The 19,794-nt window shown below is 48.7% G+C and overlaps 1 protein-coding gene across 2 annotated transcripts in view; it reads left to right on the top strand.

Moving 5' to 3' along the window:
- Positions 1 to 7,140: 7,140 nt before the first annotated feature.
- Positions 7,141 to 19,794, top strand: part of VASH2 (vasohibin 2) — a gene marked incomplete at its 5' end in the record, with an annotated part of 32,004 nt that continues 19,350 nt past the window's right edge. The window contains 3 exons of one of the 2 annotated variants that reach the window (XM_082303057.1): positions 7,141 to 7,443; positions 12,589 to 12,677; positions 15,029 to 15,085. In XM_082303057.1, the coding sequence (XP_082159183.1) occupies positions 7,141 to 7,443; positions 12,589 to 12,677; positions 15,029 to 15,085 (449 nt within the window). The remainder of the gene's footprint in view (positions 7,444 to 12,588; positions 12,678 to 15,028; positions 15,086 to 19,794) is intronic. The other variant, XM_082303058.1, reaches the window with a different exon arrangement.

Below are 19,794 nucleotides of genomic sequence, written 5' to 3'. Positions count from 1 at the left end.
TCATCTGCTCAAAATGTGAGAATCTTTTGAGGGTTGAAATGTCTCTGTGCACCAAGGGCATTAGGGAGTCTCCTTGAAATCTGCAGCTTGTGTGATTACACAGCATTCCTGGGTTTGATTCCGAAGTCAGAAGGTGCTCTGTAGGCGTGAGTTTGCTAGTTACCTCTGAAAATTACTATCATTCATGTCATGGCAAATAATGAAGATGACTGAAAAAAAGTAATTTTGCTCCAGATTACTGTATTTCCTTTAAGAGCTTTATTTTTTAAATGACCACAGAATTTGAATTTTACTGTCACCTTCAGGCACTTCTGCAGTGTTTTGATTACTCTTCAATCATTCTCTGGAAAGGGGGACTCTTAATCTGCAGAGCACTGTCTCCCAGGGATGCTTGAAGTGATGCTTCAGATCAAAAATTGTTTGATGAAATCATCAGTGTCATGATGACGCCTTGTTGCACCATGGCATTGAGAACAGTAAATCCCACATTTCTCTTTGCAGGTTCCACACAGCATCTCAGCTCAAAGGCTTTTGCTGCTTGGGCTTTGTGACATGTTCTATTGCTAGACTTAATAACTTTTCCAGTCTACTTTTCTTTCTTCCTGGAAAGAAAATGCACATGAGGAACTTTAATACATAAGGATGACCTTTGGTCAGTGTTTCCCAACCAGCATCGTACTATTGCTAGAGGGCACAGATCATCCCACAGCAGAACTAGATTGTTTAATTTATTTCTGAACAGCAACAGCAATTGTGCTTCTAATCTTAGGCAGGCAGGGTTTATTGCAGTACATTCCTCTCTCCACACAAGCAGGGATGACTCAGGTGCTCACTTGGCAGTGGAGGCAAGTCCAGACTCTCACCTTTGGTGGTGCCACCACTGGCAGCTCCCTTGTGACAAGGCCTGTGGGTGCTGACGATTGCTGAAAAGAAATCTCATTTCTAAGTAGCAGATTTTTTTCAGCCACTGCCTTTCTTTATTATCTGCATTTTTATTATGCAGTTCCCCTGGAAAAAAAAAAAGGTGATTGTGCTGGGTAGTTTACCCTCTGACTAAAGGTTAAAGAAGTAACTAATAAAAAAAAATTGCCAATATTTATGGAAGGTTATATTAGTGTTTTCTTGTTTTTGTAAGCAGAACTTGCTGCAGAGACCAAATCATGTGATATGTTGACAAGTAAGACCTTCACAGCAAACTATTGATGTAATTATTTTCCCAAACTACTGCAATTTTTGAGACTGAAACTTTGGAACAAGACAGAGGGAGTAAAGCAGGCTAATTGGGATGCTGATGTTGTACCACTTAGAAACAACACTTTCACCTGCATCTGATGCCATCAGTTGTAGACCAGAGTGAAGTGACTGTAGGAAGTATGGAAAAGGCTATTTCACTGGTAGCAAAGGCTCAGTCAGGTTACTAGGACTTGCTGACCTGCACTTGGGAATGGAAAGTGAAAATTTGCAAACCAGTTTTGGTCTGATTTATAGGCTCTTCATGACTTTTTTTTAAGGTTTTAAAAATCTTTTTTAATGCCACAAAATCTTGCCTGTTGGACTAGTCTGAAAACAATGGAGTCCAGCTAGTCCCATCTAAAATAAACACTGTAATGATTTGTTGCAGTAGAATTATTGCAGAAGATCCTGGACTTGCTCAGGCAGAAATCAAAACATGCTGCTGAAGTTCTTCATTGGTGCAGCCAAAGCAGCTGATGGCTGTTTTTTCTGCTAGACCATTGCAAAATAAATACTGTGTTAAGAGTTCTCAGAAAGGGCTACCTTGGGGAAAGCTCCAAGGAAGCACACCCTCAAGCATGTCTTTTATAGCTTGCTGTTTTTTTTAAGTCTGCTTTACATATTTATTTTCCCAGTAATCACATGGAAATTTTATGAATACAGAAAGTTGTTCTTACTGGTTATGCAAATCGCTCCTGCAAACCTGTATCAACAGCCATTCCCATATTTCCGTGGTTACATTCTTATCACGGTTTGACCTTTCGTTTCTTTACTAAAAAAATCCCACTCCAGCATAATGTTCAATTTAGGAAAAAAGCCCCAAACAAACAATTTTTATTTTCCTTTCAAAGGATCAAATGAGGTCACTATGGTCTTCTCAGGAAATGAGCCAATATTTGCATTGCAGTAATGCAATTTACTTACAGCAGGCAACCTTTCTTGACCCGTGCTTTTCTGCTACCCTCTGCAAAGCTGAAGCACCTTTGTAGGATTAATCGTTTTGGACTGAAGCTGCTCTGCCGGCTCCTAAATGCAGAAAAGGCCATTAAGATCACTTGGCCTGACTTTAGCAGAACAGTGTGCCCAAGCTGGTGTCAGGAAAATCCACAAACGCCAGACGTTTATGATCAGAAAGAAGACAGAGGAGTTCTGCAACTTTATTCGAATAAAGGGAGAGAGCCCACTGGGGCACCCGCCCGCGGGGTTTTCTCTCTCTCGGTTTTAGAGGGCGCAGCCTCCTTTTATCCTAAGCTCCCGGCCGCATGTTGCCCTCTTCCCTTCCCCATTGGCTGAGGTACAGGGAAGGTACAGCCTTTCCGAACCGCCTACCACATATTCCCTCTTGAACCTGCTATTTTACCCCAAAGTTCAGTAGTTCAGGCTTGTGCAGACCCTTGTCTCAGGAGCCAAGCTGAGTGGGCTCTGCAACAAACCTGCTGCCCAAAGTTAGCAGAGACATTAAGACCCCTTTCAAAGACGTCAACACCCATACCTTCACCCATCAAATTGCTTGTAAAGACATTAGCTGTCATCTCACTGGGGACCCTTTGTGAGATACCTAGGCTTCAGGCTTTCGCACTGAATGCTGCCAGCTGGAGGTACTGGGCACATTTCCTGCTCCACCAGTAACTGATACTGGCACAGGGACCTTCAGTGGGTGCAGAGCACTTGGTGTCCACTTTTACTGACCTGGGACACAACCTAGGTCCAGATCTGTTCTCTTACCATCTGATGGAAGTAAAGAGATAAAGATTAACAAGCTTTTGCTTCCCAGCACTGCCTTGGATGGCAGCAGATTTGAACACCCCCTTCTTGCACAAAAGAAAATTTCATCTGTTCCTAGGAGGGCTGGAACAAAACTTGTCTCCTGCCCCTTGCTGGCTTGGCTGCTGGAGCAGCTCCCCCCTGCCTGCCTGCAGAGGCATCAAAGCAAATGCACCAGGGCCAGCTTTGTGGGATGGCTGTGCCTCTGAGAAGGGCACTATTGTGGACTAGGACCAGGGGAATTGCCACATGGCCTGGCTTGGAGAAGTCCAGAGTACAGGTTGCAGAGCCAGGGCTGGCCAGGCGGGGCAGAGGCAAGGGTAATCTGCTGACCAGCCCATCTTTTGCTGCAGTGCTGCTGCTGGTCTTGTTCCACTTCTGGGTTTGTTGCTCCTCTTGTGGCCCTGGTAGCACAGGGGCATTCCTGTTCACAGTGAGAAGTATTTTCACATAGCAAGGTTAGTTGATAGCAGAGTCTGGACAAGGCCTTACAAAGGTCTTACAAAAGGCTGGAGCTGTGCTGGCAAAAGATCTGCAGAGCAGAAAACCACCGAATTTCAAAGCAGCAAAGCAGGAGCCTGGGCAGTGCATGAGATCTCAGAGGCCATGAGACAGCAAATGACACCAATGGTCCATTCCCCAGCTTGGCTGCAGCTCACTCTTCAGGCCAGGTCAAGCTGGAGCTGCTGTCCAGGAAAGCCTTCTCCTGCTGGCTCCTTGCACAAGAAGGGCTGTTCGGAAACAATGGCTAATAGAGGAAGTGTTTTCCCAGATAAGCCCAAATAAATACATGAATGAACTTCCTCTGCTCCTTATCACAGGGCAGTGAGGGTTTGCTGCGGGGCCGGGCTGAATTCATTGCTTTTTGCAAGAGGATGCTTTCTGAGGAAGGGGATAGTGGGACTTCTTGTGGGATGTCAGGGTGGCACTTTGGAGAAGGAGTCTGCTTGGAAAAATTGCCGCTGCTGATATCACCTTGCTCCCATGGTGCAAATTAAGAGCTATTAATTTTCCTGCACTTGGTTGTGTAATTGCACTGCAGGGCCTTTTGAATGCTGCATTTAAATGAGTCTGCAATTGGAAATAATGAAGGTTAAAACCCTCTTACATGATGATTTTATGATCAAATTAGTTCCTTTGACCCAGAAAGCAACTGTGGTAGTAATGAGCTCTGCATTAGGAGTAAGACTGTAGATTTGAGGTGTTGTTCAGAGCTATCTTTAGAAAGGTGCATCCATACAAAGTGACTGAATTTCAAAGTCAAAAAGGTCTGACACACTGGGACAGAGGCTGGGCAGGAACCTGGTGTGACAGGAAGAGCTGCAAACAGAGCAGGAAGCAAGGCAGCTCTGCTGAGAGTCATGGTATCAAAATTAGGCGACTCCACGAGGTGAAAGCCATTGGATACTGGAGGCATGATGCATATCCCATCCTGCTTTTACTCATCTTGAATGTCTGTTCATAACTAATACCAGGGAGGGCCTTGGCTAATCCAAACCAGCATTATTCTATTTTTACTCTTAATTTGTAGCTGGCAAGAGGGTTATTAAGACTTTCCCTTAGTTTTAGGGACTTAGGGACTCTAGTTTTATCTTCTTAGGCTGCTGTTTCAAAGTTGCCTTTAGTTTTGGGACCTCAGCTAACTTCTGCCCTGCCTGTCCAGCCCACAGCTAGCCTTGGACACACTGGCTGACCTCTGGGAGTTCAATTTATCACTCTTCAGCCTGAGCATTAGGGAGGAGCTGGTAAGAATTTCCTTTCTTTCAGTCCTGATTGGAAGTGGTCTGGATGCTGCAGACTGCTGTTAAAAGAGCTGTGGTGTCCCAACTTTGCCATGCCTCTTACCTGTCTGGCCATGGAGAGTCCTTCCCTCTGGCATGGAGCACGCCCTGACATGGTGGATGCAGGAGGCTTTGAACTGCAAAGCACATAGCATCACTCTAGTCTTCACCCTTCCAGGGTGGCTGAGAAGTGGGTGGGTGTAGGAAAACGCAATCTGAAGCTTCCTGGGTGCTCTGGGCAGTGAAGCAGCACTGAGCAAGGCTGTGACAGCCTCAACGTGGTTGCCTGTTCGAACAGGGAGCAAGGCTCTGGGACATAAGTGACTGCCAGCTTGTGTATCAGCATCCTTGAGGATGACATTCCACTGTGTAATCCCAGCACTCCAGGCTCTGTCACGAGCAGTGTGCCCCTCAGCTGCTCACACATGGATGCCACCACCTGCACAGTCCCATTTGTTCTAAGATCCAGGTCTGAATGATTTTCAAGCTTTCCCCTGGCTCTGCTCCAGTGAACTTGCAGACTTTCTCGGCCTTCCTTTCTTTGCACAGTCTTGCCTGAGCTTCCCTTGGCTCCTTGAGAGCCCTCTCAGCTGTGTCAGCAGCCATCTGCAGCCTCTCTGGGTCTCTGAGCTTCATCATCTCCCATCTGGAACTCATCTTGGGGCTCTCACATCTTGCTGATATTCAGCATCATCTGCGCTCCAGAAGGAGAGACTGTGCTCCCTCTGGGATCCTGCTTCCAAACCCAGCAGGGTGTGTGGGTGTGTGTGTGTGTGTGTGTGTGTGTGTGTGTCTATCGTCTCTGCCCAGCATGGGCAGACATTTTCCCTCCAGTTGCAGTGTTTACTTCATGATTAGGGAAATGCAGGACATAGGAAGAGGGTGAAGACTCCACAGCAGCTCTAAACCCACTCTGACCTTTCCTCTTTTCTCCCGGATTTTGTTGCCATTTACACACAGAGCCCCCACATTCAGCTCGGGGGGTTTCCTAGACCAAAGTCTCCTGGGCTGAAAGCTGACACTGGGCAAGCCATGTAAGCTGAAGCCCTTGATTTGCCTTAGCTGATGGAAGAGCTTTTCTCTGTCCTCCCTTCTATTAAACCTCCTGATGAGATTCTGGCATACCATGTGGCCAGGGGACAGCAGGGAGGATTACTGGTAGGACTCACAGAGACACCGGCTCCTGTGGAGAGTGATTAGCAACTCAACATACACTCCTGGCTCCTGAGAGCCTTCGGGAAGCTGATTAGGGCACCGCAGAAATTTATTCATACCTGGGAGCCAGGGAGATCAGAGTGGCAGTAGTATCTGAGCGCATGGGCAGGGGATGGGAGCAACATTTTTCAGACTATTTGTATCTGATGGGGGGGCCACTCCTAGCTCTAGGAGTTGTATTACACTGACACTGTTGTGCTTGAAGTGAAGAGCTGAAAATTCCCGTCCGAGCGTGGCCACAGCCATCAGGGCACAGTGGGCGCCGGAGAGGCAGTACCGCCGGGGAGTTCTCTGCCCGGGCCTGGGGCGCTCCTCCGCCCACCCCTCACAAGCGCCTGGTGCCTCTCTCGGCAGCGCTTTGCCTTCAGGCTGAGATCTCACCGCCACCACCGAAACGCTGAGTGCTTAACAAGGGATTTTCCAGCTCTGTTGGGAAGAACTGAACAGCAGCTCTCTCCGATTAGGAGTTTCCTCCTCAGGCGTCCGTCACGCAGTGGGGACCGGGACGCACGGCTGGACTCGGGCTAGGCTAGGCTGGGCTGGGCTGGGCTGGGCTGGGCTGGGCTGGGCTCGGCTTGAGGGGATCGCCTCGACTCGGAGGGGTCGGGCTCGGATCGGCTGGATTCGGCTGGGCTGGGCTGGGTTCGGCTCGGCTCGACTCCGCCTGGCTCGGCTACGTTCGGCCAGTGTCGGCTCGGTAGGGCTCGCCTCGGTTCGGCTGCGGGCGAAAGCGCTCGGACTGCGCCGCCTCGTTGTGGTGGCTCGGGCTGCCCGGCAGGGGGCGCCTCCGGGCGGCGTCTCCGCCAGTGGCGGCCCGCCCCGCCCCGCGGGCCCCGCCCCTCTTTGTTGCGGCGGCCAATGGGGGCGCGCCGCGGGCGGGCGGGCGGCCGGTCGCGCGGTAACGCGCGGCATGGCGCGCGGCGCGGGGCGCGCCCCCAGCGCGGCCGCGGCCGGTACCGGGGTCGGGACCGGGCGCCCGGAGCGAGCGGGCCGGCGACGCTAGCGAGGGACCGTCCCTGGCTAGCCTCCTCCGCACGCCCATCACAGGCACACATACATAGATACCCATAAAGAGCGGGCGGGCGGCGGCGAGGCCGCGGGGCACATCCCGGCAGCGGTCCCGGGCCTCGGGCATGGCCGCAGGGCCATGACGGGCGCGGCGGGCGGTGGCGGCGGCCGCGGGAGCAGCCGGCGTGCGGCGGCCGGCAAGGAGGGGGGCCGGTCGCGGAGCGCCCAGCCGCGGGCGGCGGGCGGCGGCGGGAGCGGCGGGGGCTCGGAGGAGGAGGAGCAGGAGCAGCAGCGGGACGGCGGCTCGCTCTTCCTGGTGAACAAGAGCGGCTTCCCCATGGACGGGCAGACCTGGGAGCGGATGTGGGGGCACGTGGAGCGGGTGCACCCCGACGGCGGTGCCGTGGCGGCGGCCATCCGGAGCGCCGCCCGCCTGGCTCGGGTAAGGCGAGGCCCCCGTGTGTCCCCTGGTGCAGAAGGGGCGGGTGACACAGAGCCCGAGGTCTGCGGTCCGGCGGCTGCCGCGTTCTGTGCGCGTCGAGCGGCCGGGGAGGCTCCAGGGCTGGGTGGCAGGGTGTGACACCGCAGCCCCGAGGATGCTCTCGGGGCAGTGGGGAGAAGGATGGGGCATCTGCTGGTCGAAAGTGCCCAGAACGGGCTACGGGGGCTGCGGGGTGCTTAGGGGCTGGAGTTGGTGTGCTGAGGAACAAGTAGGAAGAAAATGACTCCTTTTAGCTTGGAGAGAATAAAGCAGAAAACAAGAGTTAAAAGAAATCTTCAGGGACTCAGTGAAGTACTTCGTGCAATTTAAAGCAGGTTTTTGTTTTCCTTTTGGAACACAGGCATTTCCTAAAACACAGCGTTGGTCCTCAAATGTAACAAGGGATTTAAAACTCAGACATTTCATTTCCAGTATGTGGAAAGATTCCAAATGCTTTTGTCTTGTACGTTCCTCAGTACAAGCCCCGAACAGCTCTGCCTGACTCAAGTCTTTTTCCTCCAGCCAGCAAATAAAATGTTGATGTCTGCTGTTGTTCCAAGGCTTCTCGACACTGTGCTGCATTCCTGATGGCAGTGTCTTTAACACTCTTTGCTTTGGCAGACTTTGAGCTTGATTCACTCCCCACATCTAGCAGCATTAATCAGAGCTGACCACTGAAGTCTGGCTTGATTCATATCCCTCTGCATGCTGGGGTGAGATGGTTGGGCTGCTGTTGTCATGGTCCAGGCTGTCAGTGATACTGACATGAACCGTATGCCTGTTCTTTACGTGGAGTAGAAAGGAAATTCTGTGCACAGGGAAGTTGAAAGCTTATTACATAGGGCTGTATTGAGAAGGTGCTTGTCAAATAAGATTCAGGCTGAAAAGGCCTTTCATCGCTCTTCTGCAATGTTTAGTCCAGTGCAGGTGCAAAAGGGACGATCTCTCTCCACTCGGCTCTCCTTGTGCTGGAGCCAGCTTTTGTTTGGATGGGGGAGCATATCCAGCTAAAGAAAAATTGGGTTATGCTGAGTTTGTGGTTCCTTGGTGTGGTTCATCTTGTACTTACACAAGCACTTGAGGTGGAAATGAGAGGGCAGAACTTCTAGTTTCAGCAGCCTGACCAGCTTATGCCAGTCTAGATGGCCTACAAACTTGTTTGGTGTTAAAAGATGGCAAAGCACTCACTAGGCTTGACTTTCATCCTTTACTTCCCAGCTCCAGAGCATGTAACTTTTACTGGTGACACCCTTGGTGACTGACAAAGCATCTGGTGAGACATGCCAGTGACTCCAGTGTGCTGACTTGCACACTGTACTCCTGTGGGAATGTCCCGGAGAGCATTGCCCATGGCTTCTTCCTCAATGCTACAGCACTGGGCTGACTCTCTGTAGCATGTGCTGAAGCTGGGCAGAAGAAAAAATGTTTTGAAATCTGCCTGGCCAAATCATTTGATGCTGATGATCAGTGCAGAGTGCTGTAGGAGTTGTACTCCTCCAGCACTGCCTGGAAGTAAAATTCCTGTTACAGTGATTAATTTCTTCAAGGGCAGGAGAGCATGGTGCCCTCTGTGACTAAGTAGCTCTTGCTGGCTAAGTGTGAGACCTCTGGGGTTAGAGGGTAATTTGAGGACTACCTGGCCCTCATTAGGACCAGCACAGCTCAGGTGAGCAAATGAAGGTTAGGAGCAGGTTTTTTTGCCACAAAGTGGTGGTGGATTACTAAAGTTTTGATGGTAGTAGGAATGTGAGGGGAGACTTGTTCCTTAAGTGGTGGTACAAATTTTCTTAATTGGCTTGTGCTGCTGGGTATGTGTCACCCTGCAAAAGACCAGGTACTGCTGTTTGGGAGTGATGAGGGAAACTTGTGCCTGTGAGAAGATGATTTGTAATGTGCTTGCATTAATAGTTGGTTCAGGCTGAGTGAGTGGCATGTGCAACTGCTCCATTTCTGCATCTGATCTGTTCTTAATCCCTAGTGATGGGAGAGAGTTTTCATCCCCTCTCCAAGAAGCTCCACTTGATTGCTTTAATCATCTTGGTATTAGTCTCAGCGATCATACACGCAGGGTGGTAAGTAGCTTCTTACTGTGTCGGTGAGGTTGTCCTTACTGGAACAAATGCAAGCTGCAGAGGTGCATGGCTGCATCTCTCTCGGGCGGCACAGTCCTCACGAAAAGCTGCCTTGTCTGCAAGAAGGGCAGTTTTCGAACCTGTGGGGTCCCCACCTCTGACTGTTGGCTTGAGCTCTGGGAATAGTGCAGGCTCACAGTTTGGAAGGGCTGTGCAGTCCTTTACCTGTTCTGTGATCTTGGAGATACTTGGAAGTTTTAACAAATTAAACCTCTCAGCAGCTTCAAGGACTCTTGCCTGTCAGCTCCATCCATGCTGAATAACAGTGTGCTTGTAGGGGGAGCTAGTAGAAAATTACTTTCTGGCCATTAAGTGAGACAGTGGAATCAGGCAAAATGAGTTTCACGCAGGATGTCTGTGGTGAACTGGGTCTACGGCATTTCCAGCCGTGGGATGAGTCTCCAGCTCTGCCACGTGGTCTTGCACTGCAGCGGCTCCACTGTCTCTGGAGCTGCTGTTCCTTGGAAAGACTGATATAAGGTCAAGGCTTTTCATCTGACTTGTCTCTGAATTTCACTCACTTTACAAATTCATGGTCTGTAGTGCTGTGTCTGCATTTCCTCTTGCCATCCATGACCTCCTGCTACAAACCCTTGCTTGCTCCTTGCTGCTGTGGATGCATACCAGGAACTGCCTCCAGATGCTGCGTCCTCAGTCACAACAATGCTGTGCTTTCCTTCACTTGTGGTATTGTGCAGCCCTGGCTTCTGCTCCCTGCTGGGTGGGTGCCCAGGATTGCTCCTGCTGCAGCTGGGGCAGGAATCAGGGAGGGAAAAATGTTTGGAAGGCATGTGGTTCCCCAGTGCCTGGCCTGGCTGGCAGCATGGTGTGTGTACTGCCTGCCCTGCGCTGGAGAGAGGAGAGCAGTGCTGGCTTGTGTGGGCTCAGGCTGATGGACACTTTGCCCTCCTTGCCTGAGATCTGGAGGAGCTTGGGCCTCCTGGCTCAGCAGGCCTGCTGAGGTAACTGGAATATGTGCCAGCCAGTGGGAAAACCCTGGTTCTCTTTACCAGACTATGCTCTGGTGTCTGACATGATCATCCTCTTTGCACGATGATGTGATCACCTACCTTGGAGGTGGGGAGCATCTCACTTGGTGGTCCGAGCCTGTGTCCTCTGGTGAGGGTGGCCACTGTGGGTTACAGGAAGGACTGTGTCTGTTCACACAGGTGCTATCCCTATGGGGTGCTGTCCTGGGTCCCACAGCTGGGTGAGGGCTGGGAAAAGGATGAAATCCCCACCTCGCCAGGTCCCAGCCAGGCCCCTCGCTAGCTGGGACTCTCATTGTCTTGGTGTGTTGTGTAAGTGCAATGCATGCACCTTGAGCTTCTGTATCTTTGAAGCAAAGGATTGAGTATATTGGAGCAGAAACAGCCACCCCGGGGAAGGTGTGACAGCCCTGCCATAATTCCCTTTGTCAGCTCCTTGCTGCTTCTGAAACTTGAGCCTTATCTGGTGTGTTGAGTCCAGGTCTGCCTTTGTGCAGAAGGGACAGGCGAATAATTCATTCAAAGGGGCTGGGTGAGAAAGGAACCTGTGGAACCAAAAACATGCTTCTAATGAAGAGCTTAGGCATGAAAATCGTGATTAAGAAGTGCTAATGAGTCTTGCTCCTAACTCCCACTGGTGAGAGGAGAAAGCCCACGTGTGCAGGCATGCCGGCACCCGTGTAGCACTGGGATGGCGGGGGTAAGCTGGAAGCCTCGCCATCTGCTTGCCACTGACAGTATTTTTCTGTGTGCCAGTAGTGTAAGGTTTGGTCCTTTTTTCCCCCTTCTCCGAGGGGTATTTACTATTTGACTGTAGTAACTTGCTGTGTGTGGTAAATGCTGGGTTTTGGTCGCCTTGGGATTACCGGTGCTCACTCTCTGAAGGCAAACACACAATCTTAATGGAGGTGAGAACTGGAGAGGAATATCTCTGTGGTAGACATGGCCCCATACCACCTTGAACTTGCTGTTCTTACCTGTAATTGCTGACTTGAAGTGTATTAAGGACAGCGATATGTCACTGTATGAGCTTTAAACTATGCTTACAGCTATGTGGGCCCACCGATGCTTTTCTTTGCACCTTTGTCACAGCTGCCCATATTGCTGGTTCCTGAATTTGAATCTGCATTAATATTCAAATAAACTGCTTCCTTCACAGTGTTTGTGAGAATTGTGCTAACTTCTTTTCAGCCATGCTGCCCACTTTAATATCTTCTGACCCCATGTTTTGCAGTCTCACCCCTAAAATAAGTGGACTTGGGACAAGGCTTTACCCTTTCCCTGCATGGCTGTAGGCTCAGGAGCCAAATAGCTGTGGGGATTAAACATGGATTGAGGGCCTGCCTTCTTAAAATGCTTAGGCACAAGCAGATGCCTTATAAGATTTTGGAAGAATCCCATTATGTTGCCAGTCTATATCTTTAAGTGTCTTAATGTCATTAAATATTTGGGTCCCAGGTGGTCTTCTAGGTACCATGCTCTTCCTCCCTAGTAAGTGTGCTGCAGACACATGGCAGATGGGAAATTATGCAGCCCAGGATCCTTGTCTCCTTTTATCTTTCTCTTGTGGTAAAGGAGGCAAAAAATTAGACTTGAAATGGCTTCCTGGGGGAGGGAGAACAGCAGAGTCAGTACTGGGACTCTGCTCATCCAAACCGCCCTGTGCTGGCGGGGGAGATGGGAAGCACAGGCTTTCTGTGCTGGATTGTCTGCCTGCATAGGGCGGTGTTTGAGGGATGCCGGCGGCTCTGAGGGTCAGTCTGCCACGGCCTCTCTGTGCAGGGACAGGACTGGCTCTGCTGCTGGGGCAGTCCCTGTGGTCAGCAGGATGACTTTGCCTGCTGCTTGAGTTCACGTGGGGTTTAAGCCATCTGTGCTGCCACACTGTATTGCACTAAGCACATGCCGCTGCTCGAGTAAATCACTTATCTGCTCTGCGGGGAGCAGTGGCTGTCTAACCTCTTTATCTTTTTTCTTGTGTCCAGCCCTCGGTGCCGCCAGTGCCAAACTACAAGCTCTCCATGTCAATCCCAGAATGGCTTCAGGCAATACAGACCTACATGAAGATGCTGCAGTATCCTTCTCGAGCATGTGGTCTCCGGAAAGAAGGCTGACTTGTGCCTGGCGTGAATTAACAGAACTTTACTGAAGCTTTAGCTGGTTGCAAGGGCTTGGGATCATTTGGGGGTAAAAGGATGCCTCCAGGGATTTGTGATAGCACCAGCAGCACTGAGCTTGTCATAGCAATCCTCTGGGAGATGTAATTAACTTTAAATTATACTGAAAATTTTAACTGAAGTGACGTTGGTGAGAATAGAAGTGCTTATTTTGAAGTTGATTTATGAGGATATTATGATCGGATTGTGATGCCTGGAGAAATAATATGGCACCTTGTCATAAAGCGACTAAGAGAGAGCCAGTGTTGTGGCAAACCCTTTCTCCCTCTGCCTTGGCAGCCCCTGTGGGCTCCCTGAGGATTGCCTGTGTGCTCAGCTTGCAGGAAGTGCTTATCATTGGGGCGAGGGGCACAAGCAACTGTCCGGACCCCAGGGTGGGCAGGCTTGCCTATGACACAGGAACTGACCAAAGGAATCCCCCTTCCAGATGTTCCACCTTGCTTGGGGGATTCATCAGGGATCTACACATCTGGCTGGCCTCTCTGTCACTGCCCCATGCCCAGTTCCTGACTGTTTCCATTGCTGACAGATAATTTCAGAGAAGGTTGCTGGCCCATATGCTGCTCTTCTGTTTCCCTTTCTCTCTAAACTCTGCCTTTTTGTGTACGTGTGTGTGGGGAAGCTGTGGGGATGAAGAATGAGTGTAAAGTCCTGGCAAGGATTAAGAAAGGATATGGGTGGCAGCTGGAAGAACATCTAAAAATAGCAGGCGCGGTTGGCTTGGTGGGGAGTCGTGGTTGGGATCAAGGCGTCAGCCGGGCCTGGAGCTGCAGCAGCTGCTGTGGGGAGGGAGGCTGGGGCCTGCCTGCTCTGCAGGGGGACGGTGCATTTCTCTTCCTTATGTCAGCCACTTGGCCAGGACAAGAGGCTTATTGCTCGCTGGGATTGTGCCAGAGAGGATACCATGTCATACAGAGCTCCAAAAATTACATTATCCCCCACCTCACCCTGTAGTGGTTTTGAAATGCTGCATTCTGATATGTAGCAGGAGCAGGCCTTAGGCACAGGGTTTGGATCTGTGTTCAGAAAAGCTTCAAAGTGGGCTGGGGAGCAGTGTCTGGGCTTCCTTTGAGGGCTGAAAGAGGATGTATGCTTTGTGCAGAGCACCCTGAAAGGGCCTCATGAATTAGGTTTTGAAGGCAGGAGGGAAGTAAAGCCTTGTTTGTGGAGAATTCTGAACTCTAATTGAAGTCAGTTCAGAGCATCCTGTTGAGAGCTGGAGTTTTTATTTAGGCTATGGTTATACGCCCAGCAGCTGTGCTATTTATGCCTTGCAAGCAGCTTTTTGCTTCCATGGGGTCACCTGTCTCTGCCCTGGTATCTGCCTTGGTATTGCCAGCTTTACTGGCATGAGCATTCTAATGGGAATAGAATTTGGGAACTAGGTTAGAAAAGAGGTTCAACTGGAAAAGTAACCTAGCAAAAGTAAGGGCAGTGTGATAATTTTTTTACAAAGCTTTGTTGGGTTTTTTTGTTTTGTTTTTGTTTTTACGAATGGATTGGTTTCCTGGTCTGATTTATTGCATTACTGCTTGAACAGCAATGCTCAAGGAGCAGAGAAGAGACTGCTTTTGGTGGCTGCTGCATGGCAGCCTGTGCTTCTAGGCAAGTGGTGCCAAGATTAGGCATCATCTGGCATCATTTGTGATGAACTTTTCTGCTATACTCGTAGTGTTAACTAATGACCTTGATTTGCATGTAGCTGGTTGTTTTCATTTCAAGAACACTGTATTTTATAGAGAATGATTTATATTTCCTAACTGTAAATGGATGCACCTGCAATGGTTTTGGTTTACAGGTCATAGGTGAGCTACGTGGCTGATGGAGTTAAAAGACTTCTAAAGGAAATAAGTTTTTTCAGACCATGGATTATGCTGATTGGTTTGGGTAGGCTATGAAAGCTTTCTCTTGTCCAAGTGCGAGACTTTTTTTCAAACTTGCAACATAGTAATGAGTGGGACTTAGTGGAAAAGAGAATTTATAACCTTCAAATGCTGAATTTGAGTGTCATTTAGATGGACAACCTTAATACCTGACTCTGCACCTAGTGCTGTTAATAGATTATATTAAAAGACAAGTGAAAAGTTTTGCTTTATTTCATGTGCCAGTGTTTCATATCTGGGAGTCAATGGCTTTTACTGCCTGTTTTGTGTTTCAGCAGGAACTCAGAACTGGAATTCACCTTTTGAGCAGTGTTATTTTATTGTTTGACTGCTCAGGTTACTTTCCTTTGACAGACGAAATACAGATACAATCACACGGGAACACAGTTCTTCGAGATCAGAAAAACCAGACCTCTAAGTGGGTAAGTGTCACTGGAGCTGCTCTAGTGCCCTTGTCCCTGATCACCTGGCGTTTAAGCACTGCAGCACCATGGCATGGGAGGGCTGTCTCCTCTGTGCCACAGCTTCTGTGGGAGGGCCAAAGCTGCCTGTGTTGCTGCCTTTGTGAGGAGTGTCCCAGCTTGCTGCTGGGTGGCAAATGGACCATCGAGAGCCAACAAGTGGAAGGGCTGTTCTTGCTCAGCAGCTGTGTGGGAACTGCTTGGCTGCAGGCCAGAGCTGCATGCACAGGGGTGGGAAAACTCTCTGTTTATTGGTGCTGGGCTGTTTTTCTGAAAACTGATTAAGTCCTGATATTCTGGTTGTGCTGTAATACCCTTTGTGGGTGGTAGGAAGAGATTAGCTGTGCAAAATGCAGCAGGAATTTTGACATCCTGGGCACAGTCATTTTCCGTGAAGGATCACAATGGACTGTTTAAGTTGTGTCCGTGCTTCTCCCTTGCTGCTCATCTTGCTGCTCCTTCCATGTGGCGGACTTCTGCTGGTTGGTGATGAGTTGTGCAGTGCAAGTATGAACATGTGCCCAGGGAGCCTGGCAGCAGAGAACTGGGGTCTCTTGCACATTAGAACTGCAGCATACTTAGGACATCTCTTTGACAGAACCCAATAAATTAGCAGGTTAGGGCAGGAAGGGTGTTGACAACATTATGCTTTTATTTTAGGGTGAAATTTAGATAAGCAGAATGTAATTACTCCCATAGACTGGTCTGTCTCTAGCTCTTCCCAGCTCTCTGTCATTAATCTAATGGTCCCTCACTCTAAAATTCCAGTTCCCATCTCAGCTTTGTGCTTCAGGTTTTCGTCTTGCTGACAGCAATCTTTCTCACCTCCTTTATCTAATGTTCACTGCTCTGGTGGAACTAGTTTAAAACAAATCTTGTGCCTTGAATGATAGATGGGTTTACAGAAGCTTAAACCGATTTTCAAGCTGCTCAGTCATTTTTAAATTTGTCCCATTACTTTTTTCAAAGGAAGTGAAGGATGAAAATGAATTATGCTCAGCACTTACCACTTAAAAGGTCGTCATTTTCCTGCACTGGATAAAAGCCTGCCTTTCGAGGATGGTGCTCTTTCCTAGAAGTGAACAGATACAGTGCTTGCAGCTGGAGATGTGCCTGTGGCTTTGAATCCTCTCCCAAGTGGAGCCATTTCCTCTGCTTATCTGCCTTAGAGTTTGCCTGGGGACGAGTGTCTGACTCCTCTCCTTGTCTTGTTGCTGCTAGGAACTTCTTAGAATGGGGTGGCAGAAGGACTTCTGTGGAGTTAAGGATGGAGACCGTGGAAATGCTCCAACCCCTCAGGGGCTGCCAGCTTTCCAGGCACAGTTGCCTGAACATGATGTGTGCTGGACTGGAGCAGTGTGAATTCCTGAGACCTGTGCTTTGCTCCAGGATTGGGCAGATGGGAGTGCTGGGAGGAGTGGAGCTGTCAGGAGCACGTGTTGCTGCCCAGATCCTGTTGTACTGCTGTAGGGCTCCAACACTTGCCTGTCTTGGTTTCTCCAATTTTGAGAAGGAGAACGCATGCAAGACTGTCTGAAGTTCCAGTCATTTTTATGAAACCAAAATTCCAGTTGTTTTTACGAAACTTACAGTTTCTGGTTTAGATTTCAGATCTTTTAAAATTCACCTGGCCAAGTCAGGAGGATGGGACCAGACTATTTTCAGTGGTGCCCAGTGACAGGACAAGAGGCAATGGACAGAAACTGAACCTGGAAGTTCCATCTGACTGTGAGGAAAAAAATTTTTACCTTTAGGGTGACAGGCTGCCCAGAGAGGCTATGGAGTCTGCTCTGGAGATACTCAAAACCTACCTGTGCAACCTGCTCTAAATGAACCTGCTTTAGCAGGAGGGTTGGATAGATAATCTCCAGAGGTCCCTTCCAGCCCCAGCTTCTGTGATTCTGTGTGAATACTGCGTTGATTGCTCTGTAATTTTGAGGTGTGCATGAAAACTTTCCTTTTCTTCATCTGGTGTGCAGGTCAGTTTTCATCAAAGCTGAAAAATCACCTACACCCCATTTTTCTTTTTTTTTTTCTGAGAGGTGTGTTCCCCTTTGCAAGAAATCTGCTCCCAGTATGGCAATGACAGGCATCTTGTGCTGAGGTGACAGGAGCTGCTCTGAGCCATTTCTGTGGTGTGAAAGGCCTCACTTGCTGCAACACAAAGTTTCCATTTGCAAGTTGATGGGGCAAGATGCTGAAAGCCTCCAATTGCCACTGGCTCTTGAAAAATGAGGCTGTTCCCAGAGCTTTATTGATGCTAAACATATTGCTGATTTCATAATGTGAGGGCTCAAAGCTAATGAAAGTATTACGAGATCTTTGGCAGCCTCTCTTCAAGACAGCAGTGGCTGGACACAAAGAAGCTGAGTACTAGATGGAAATTGAATATTCATAAATTCATGTGAAAGTGTCCTAAAGCAGCTGGGGCATATTAATGAGTTTTTCTATTATGGAGAGAGGACTAGATATTGTAGAGATTTACTGCCAGCATCAGTGTGATGTATGAGAAAATAAAAATGCGTGGCTGAGCGTAGGAGGAATAGCATAAATTATCTATAGGAACTCATTAAGGGATATAGTCTTGCTATAACTCAGTATTTACAATCTCTTTAAGAAAAAGTCACTCTTATTATCAGCTTAACTTTTAGAGTGTCAGACACCATGTGGATTTGTCTAGACTGCAGATAGCACTTTTGGAAACGTTAGATTTCTGTTGGCGTAGCTGTGTGAGTCAGGGTGGCAGAGCTGTGAACCTGTAAACTTTGTGTGCTGTTCTTGTTGTGCAGGCAAACTGTGTCTGAAAATGTGTCTGGGTCTCACCTCTCCTGAGCTGGCTGTATTTGCACAAAATCCAAATTTACAGGTGTAGCTACATCCACTGTAGGAGTGCTTTGCTAATACAGGTATCCTAACCAGGGGCAGTGCCCTTCACTGGCTTCATGATGTACCTTTTTGTGCTAAGTAGGTAAAGGACACCCTGTGAAGTTCAGCTCTGCTGATCCATGTGTGCATGCATGTGGTATGACTGTTTCAGACACCAGTAGGACTGGTTTTCCTTTTCCCATGCAGGATTATGCTGGCTAAACCTATATTACGACTTTTGTTGGTACTACCAGTCTGATAAAAAATGGTACTTTTGACTGACATAGCCATTCTTTTTAAAACTTCCAAGCTTAGATCATGTAAGAGCTTTAGGAAAAAAGTGCCTGGATATCTAGTAATATCTGTAACTGTGAATTCAATGTCAACAAGCTGTTACTCCTGGGTTTACAAGGAGAGATAAGCCCTCTGGCAGCTTCTGTTCTAGGATGCAGGCGTGAGGCACAGTGAGAAACAAATCTCTTTGTCCTCCACAGAGTATCTGGTGAGGTGCGGTATTGTACTGTCCCCTCCAGTTAAGTGCCAGCTGAACAGGGGACCTACAACTGAAGCAGAAATGGATGTTTGGGTGGATTCTGTGGTCTTTGAGAAATCAGAGCCCAGAAGCTGCTCTGTGAGGAGTGAGAGACGTTCAGTGGCTGCAGATGTAAAAATGTGTAATCGATTGCAATAAAGGAGCGCGATAGGAGCTGTCACGTGGCAACGATGCAAGCAAATAACAGGGAAGGGGAGACAGGAAATCATACTGTTTCCACACACCATGTTATTAGGGAACACTGATGGGGCTGTAAAGAAAAATGGGCTCATACCATTTCCAGACAATAGACTGCAGAAGGCATTTGAACATCTGCTTCTCTCTCACACAAAGGGGGAACGTTACAGATACGGTGTGCTGTTCAGCATGTGGTGGAAATGCTTTTGCTCTTGAAACACTGTTTTTGAGAAGATTCACAAGATTTATGCTGCTGTTTTATCTCCTTTTGCTCTTGTTGGTGCCTTTGTCTTCTCTCTTGGCTTCATTATCATGAATGAAACTGTCAGGAGCCTTAGAAAAACTTGGGAGAGGGAGATTTTATGGACCTCATACAAAGTACATGTGCCCGTGCAAGGAGAATTTTGTAGAAAAATGTGCTGAAGGGTCTCACTAATAAAAACATTTATTCAGTCTTGTAGGAGTCTTTTTGGTGAAGGTAATGGGGAGCCTTTCCTAAGCATGGTCATCTCTGAAGGGACTCCAGTATGATCAGTGCCAGCTGGTGAGATCCTCCAGTTCTAGGCATGCTGAAAGGTTTTAAGATTTTTCTAGCCTGTATATGAAATTGGGTGCCCAAGTGAAAAATCTGGGAGCAAAAGGAATCCATGGTTCCCATGAGCTGTCTTTAGAGACTGCCATTTTAAACAGAAAGCATCCTAAAGAGGCAAAGTCAGCTCCTTTCAGGGCCTCTCTTACTGCAGAAAGCAAGGGAGATAGTCCTGGTGGGCTCCTGAAAACACTGAAATAAATTTGAATCAGTTAACAAGGAAATATCACTGTCTGCCAGGGACTAGATCTTGAGGGAGGAACAAGCATCCTGTTCCTGTTGGCTACGTTTGTTAGAGGCAGAAGTGTTCACTGTGGTCTGGAATAGAGATCTGCCTGGCAGACGTCAGATAGTGGTGTAAATGCCACAAAGGGAAGCTGAAAGGTGCTTGTCTTTGACTGTAGCAGTCTCCCCTAAGTTCCTGGAAGAGATGGGCTGCCCCCCATGCTCACTGGAGTGTGGAGAGAGGGTGACTCTTGGCTAATT

The sequence above is a fragment of the Coloeus monedula genome (genome assembly GCF_965178545.1).
Source record: "Coloeus monedula genome assembly, chromosome: 2".
Classification (NCBI taxonomy): domain Eukaryota; kingdom Metazoa; phylum Chordata; class Aves; order Passeriformes; family Corvidae; genus Coloeus; species Coloeus monedula.
This window is presented reverse-complemented; position numbering and strand designations above follow the sequence as displayed.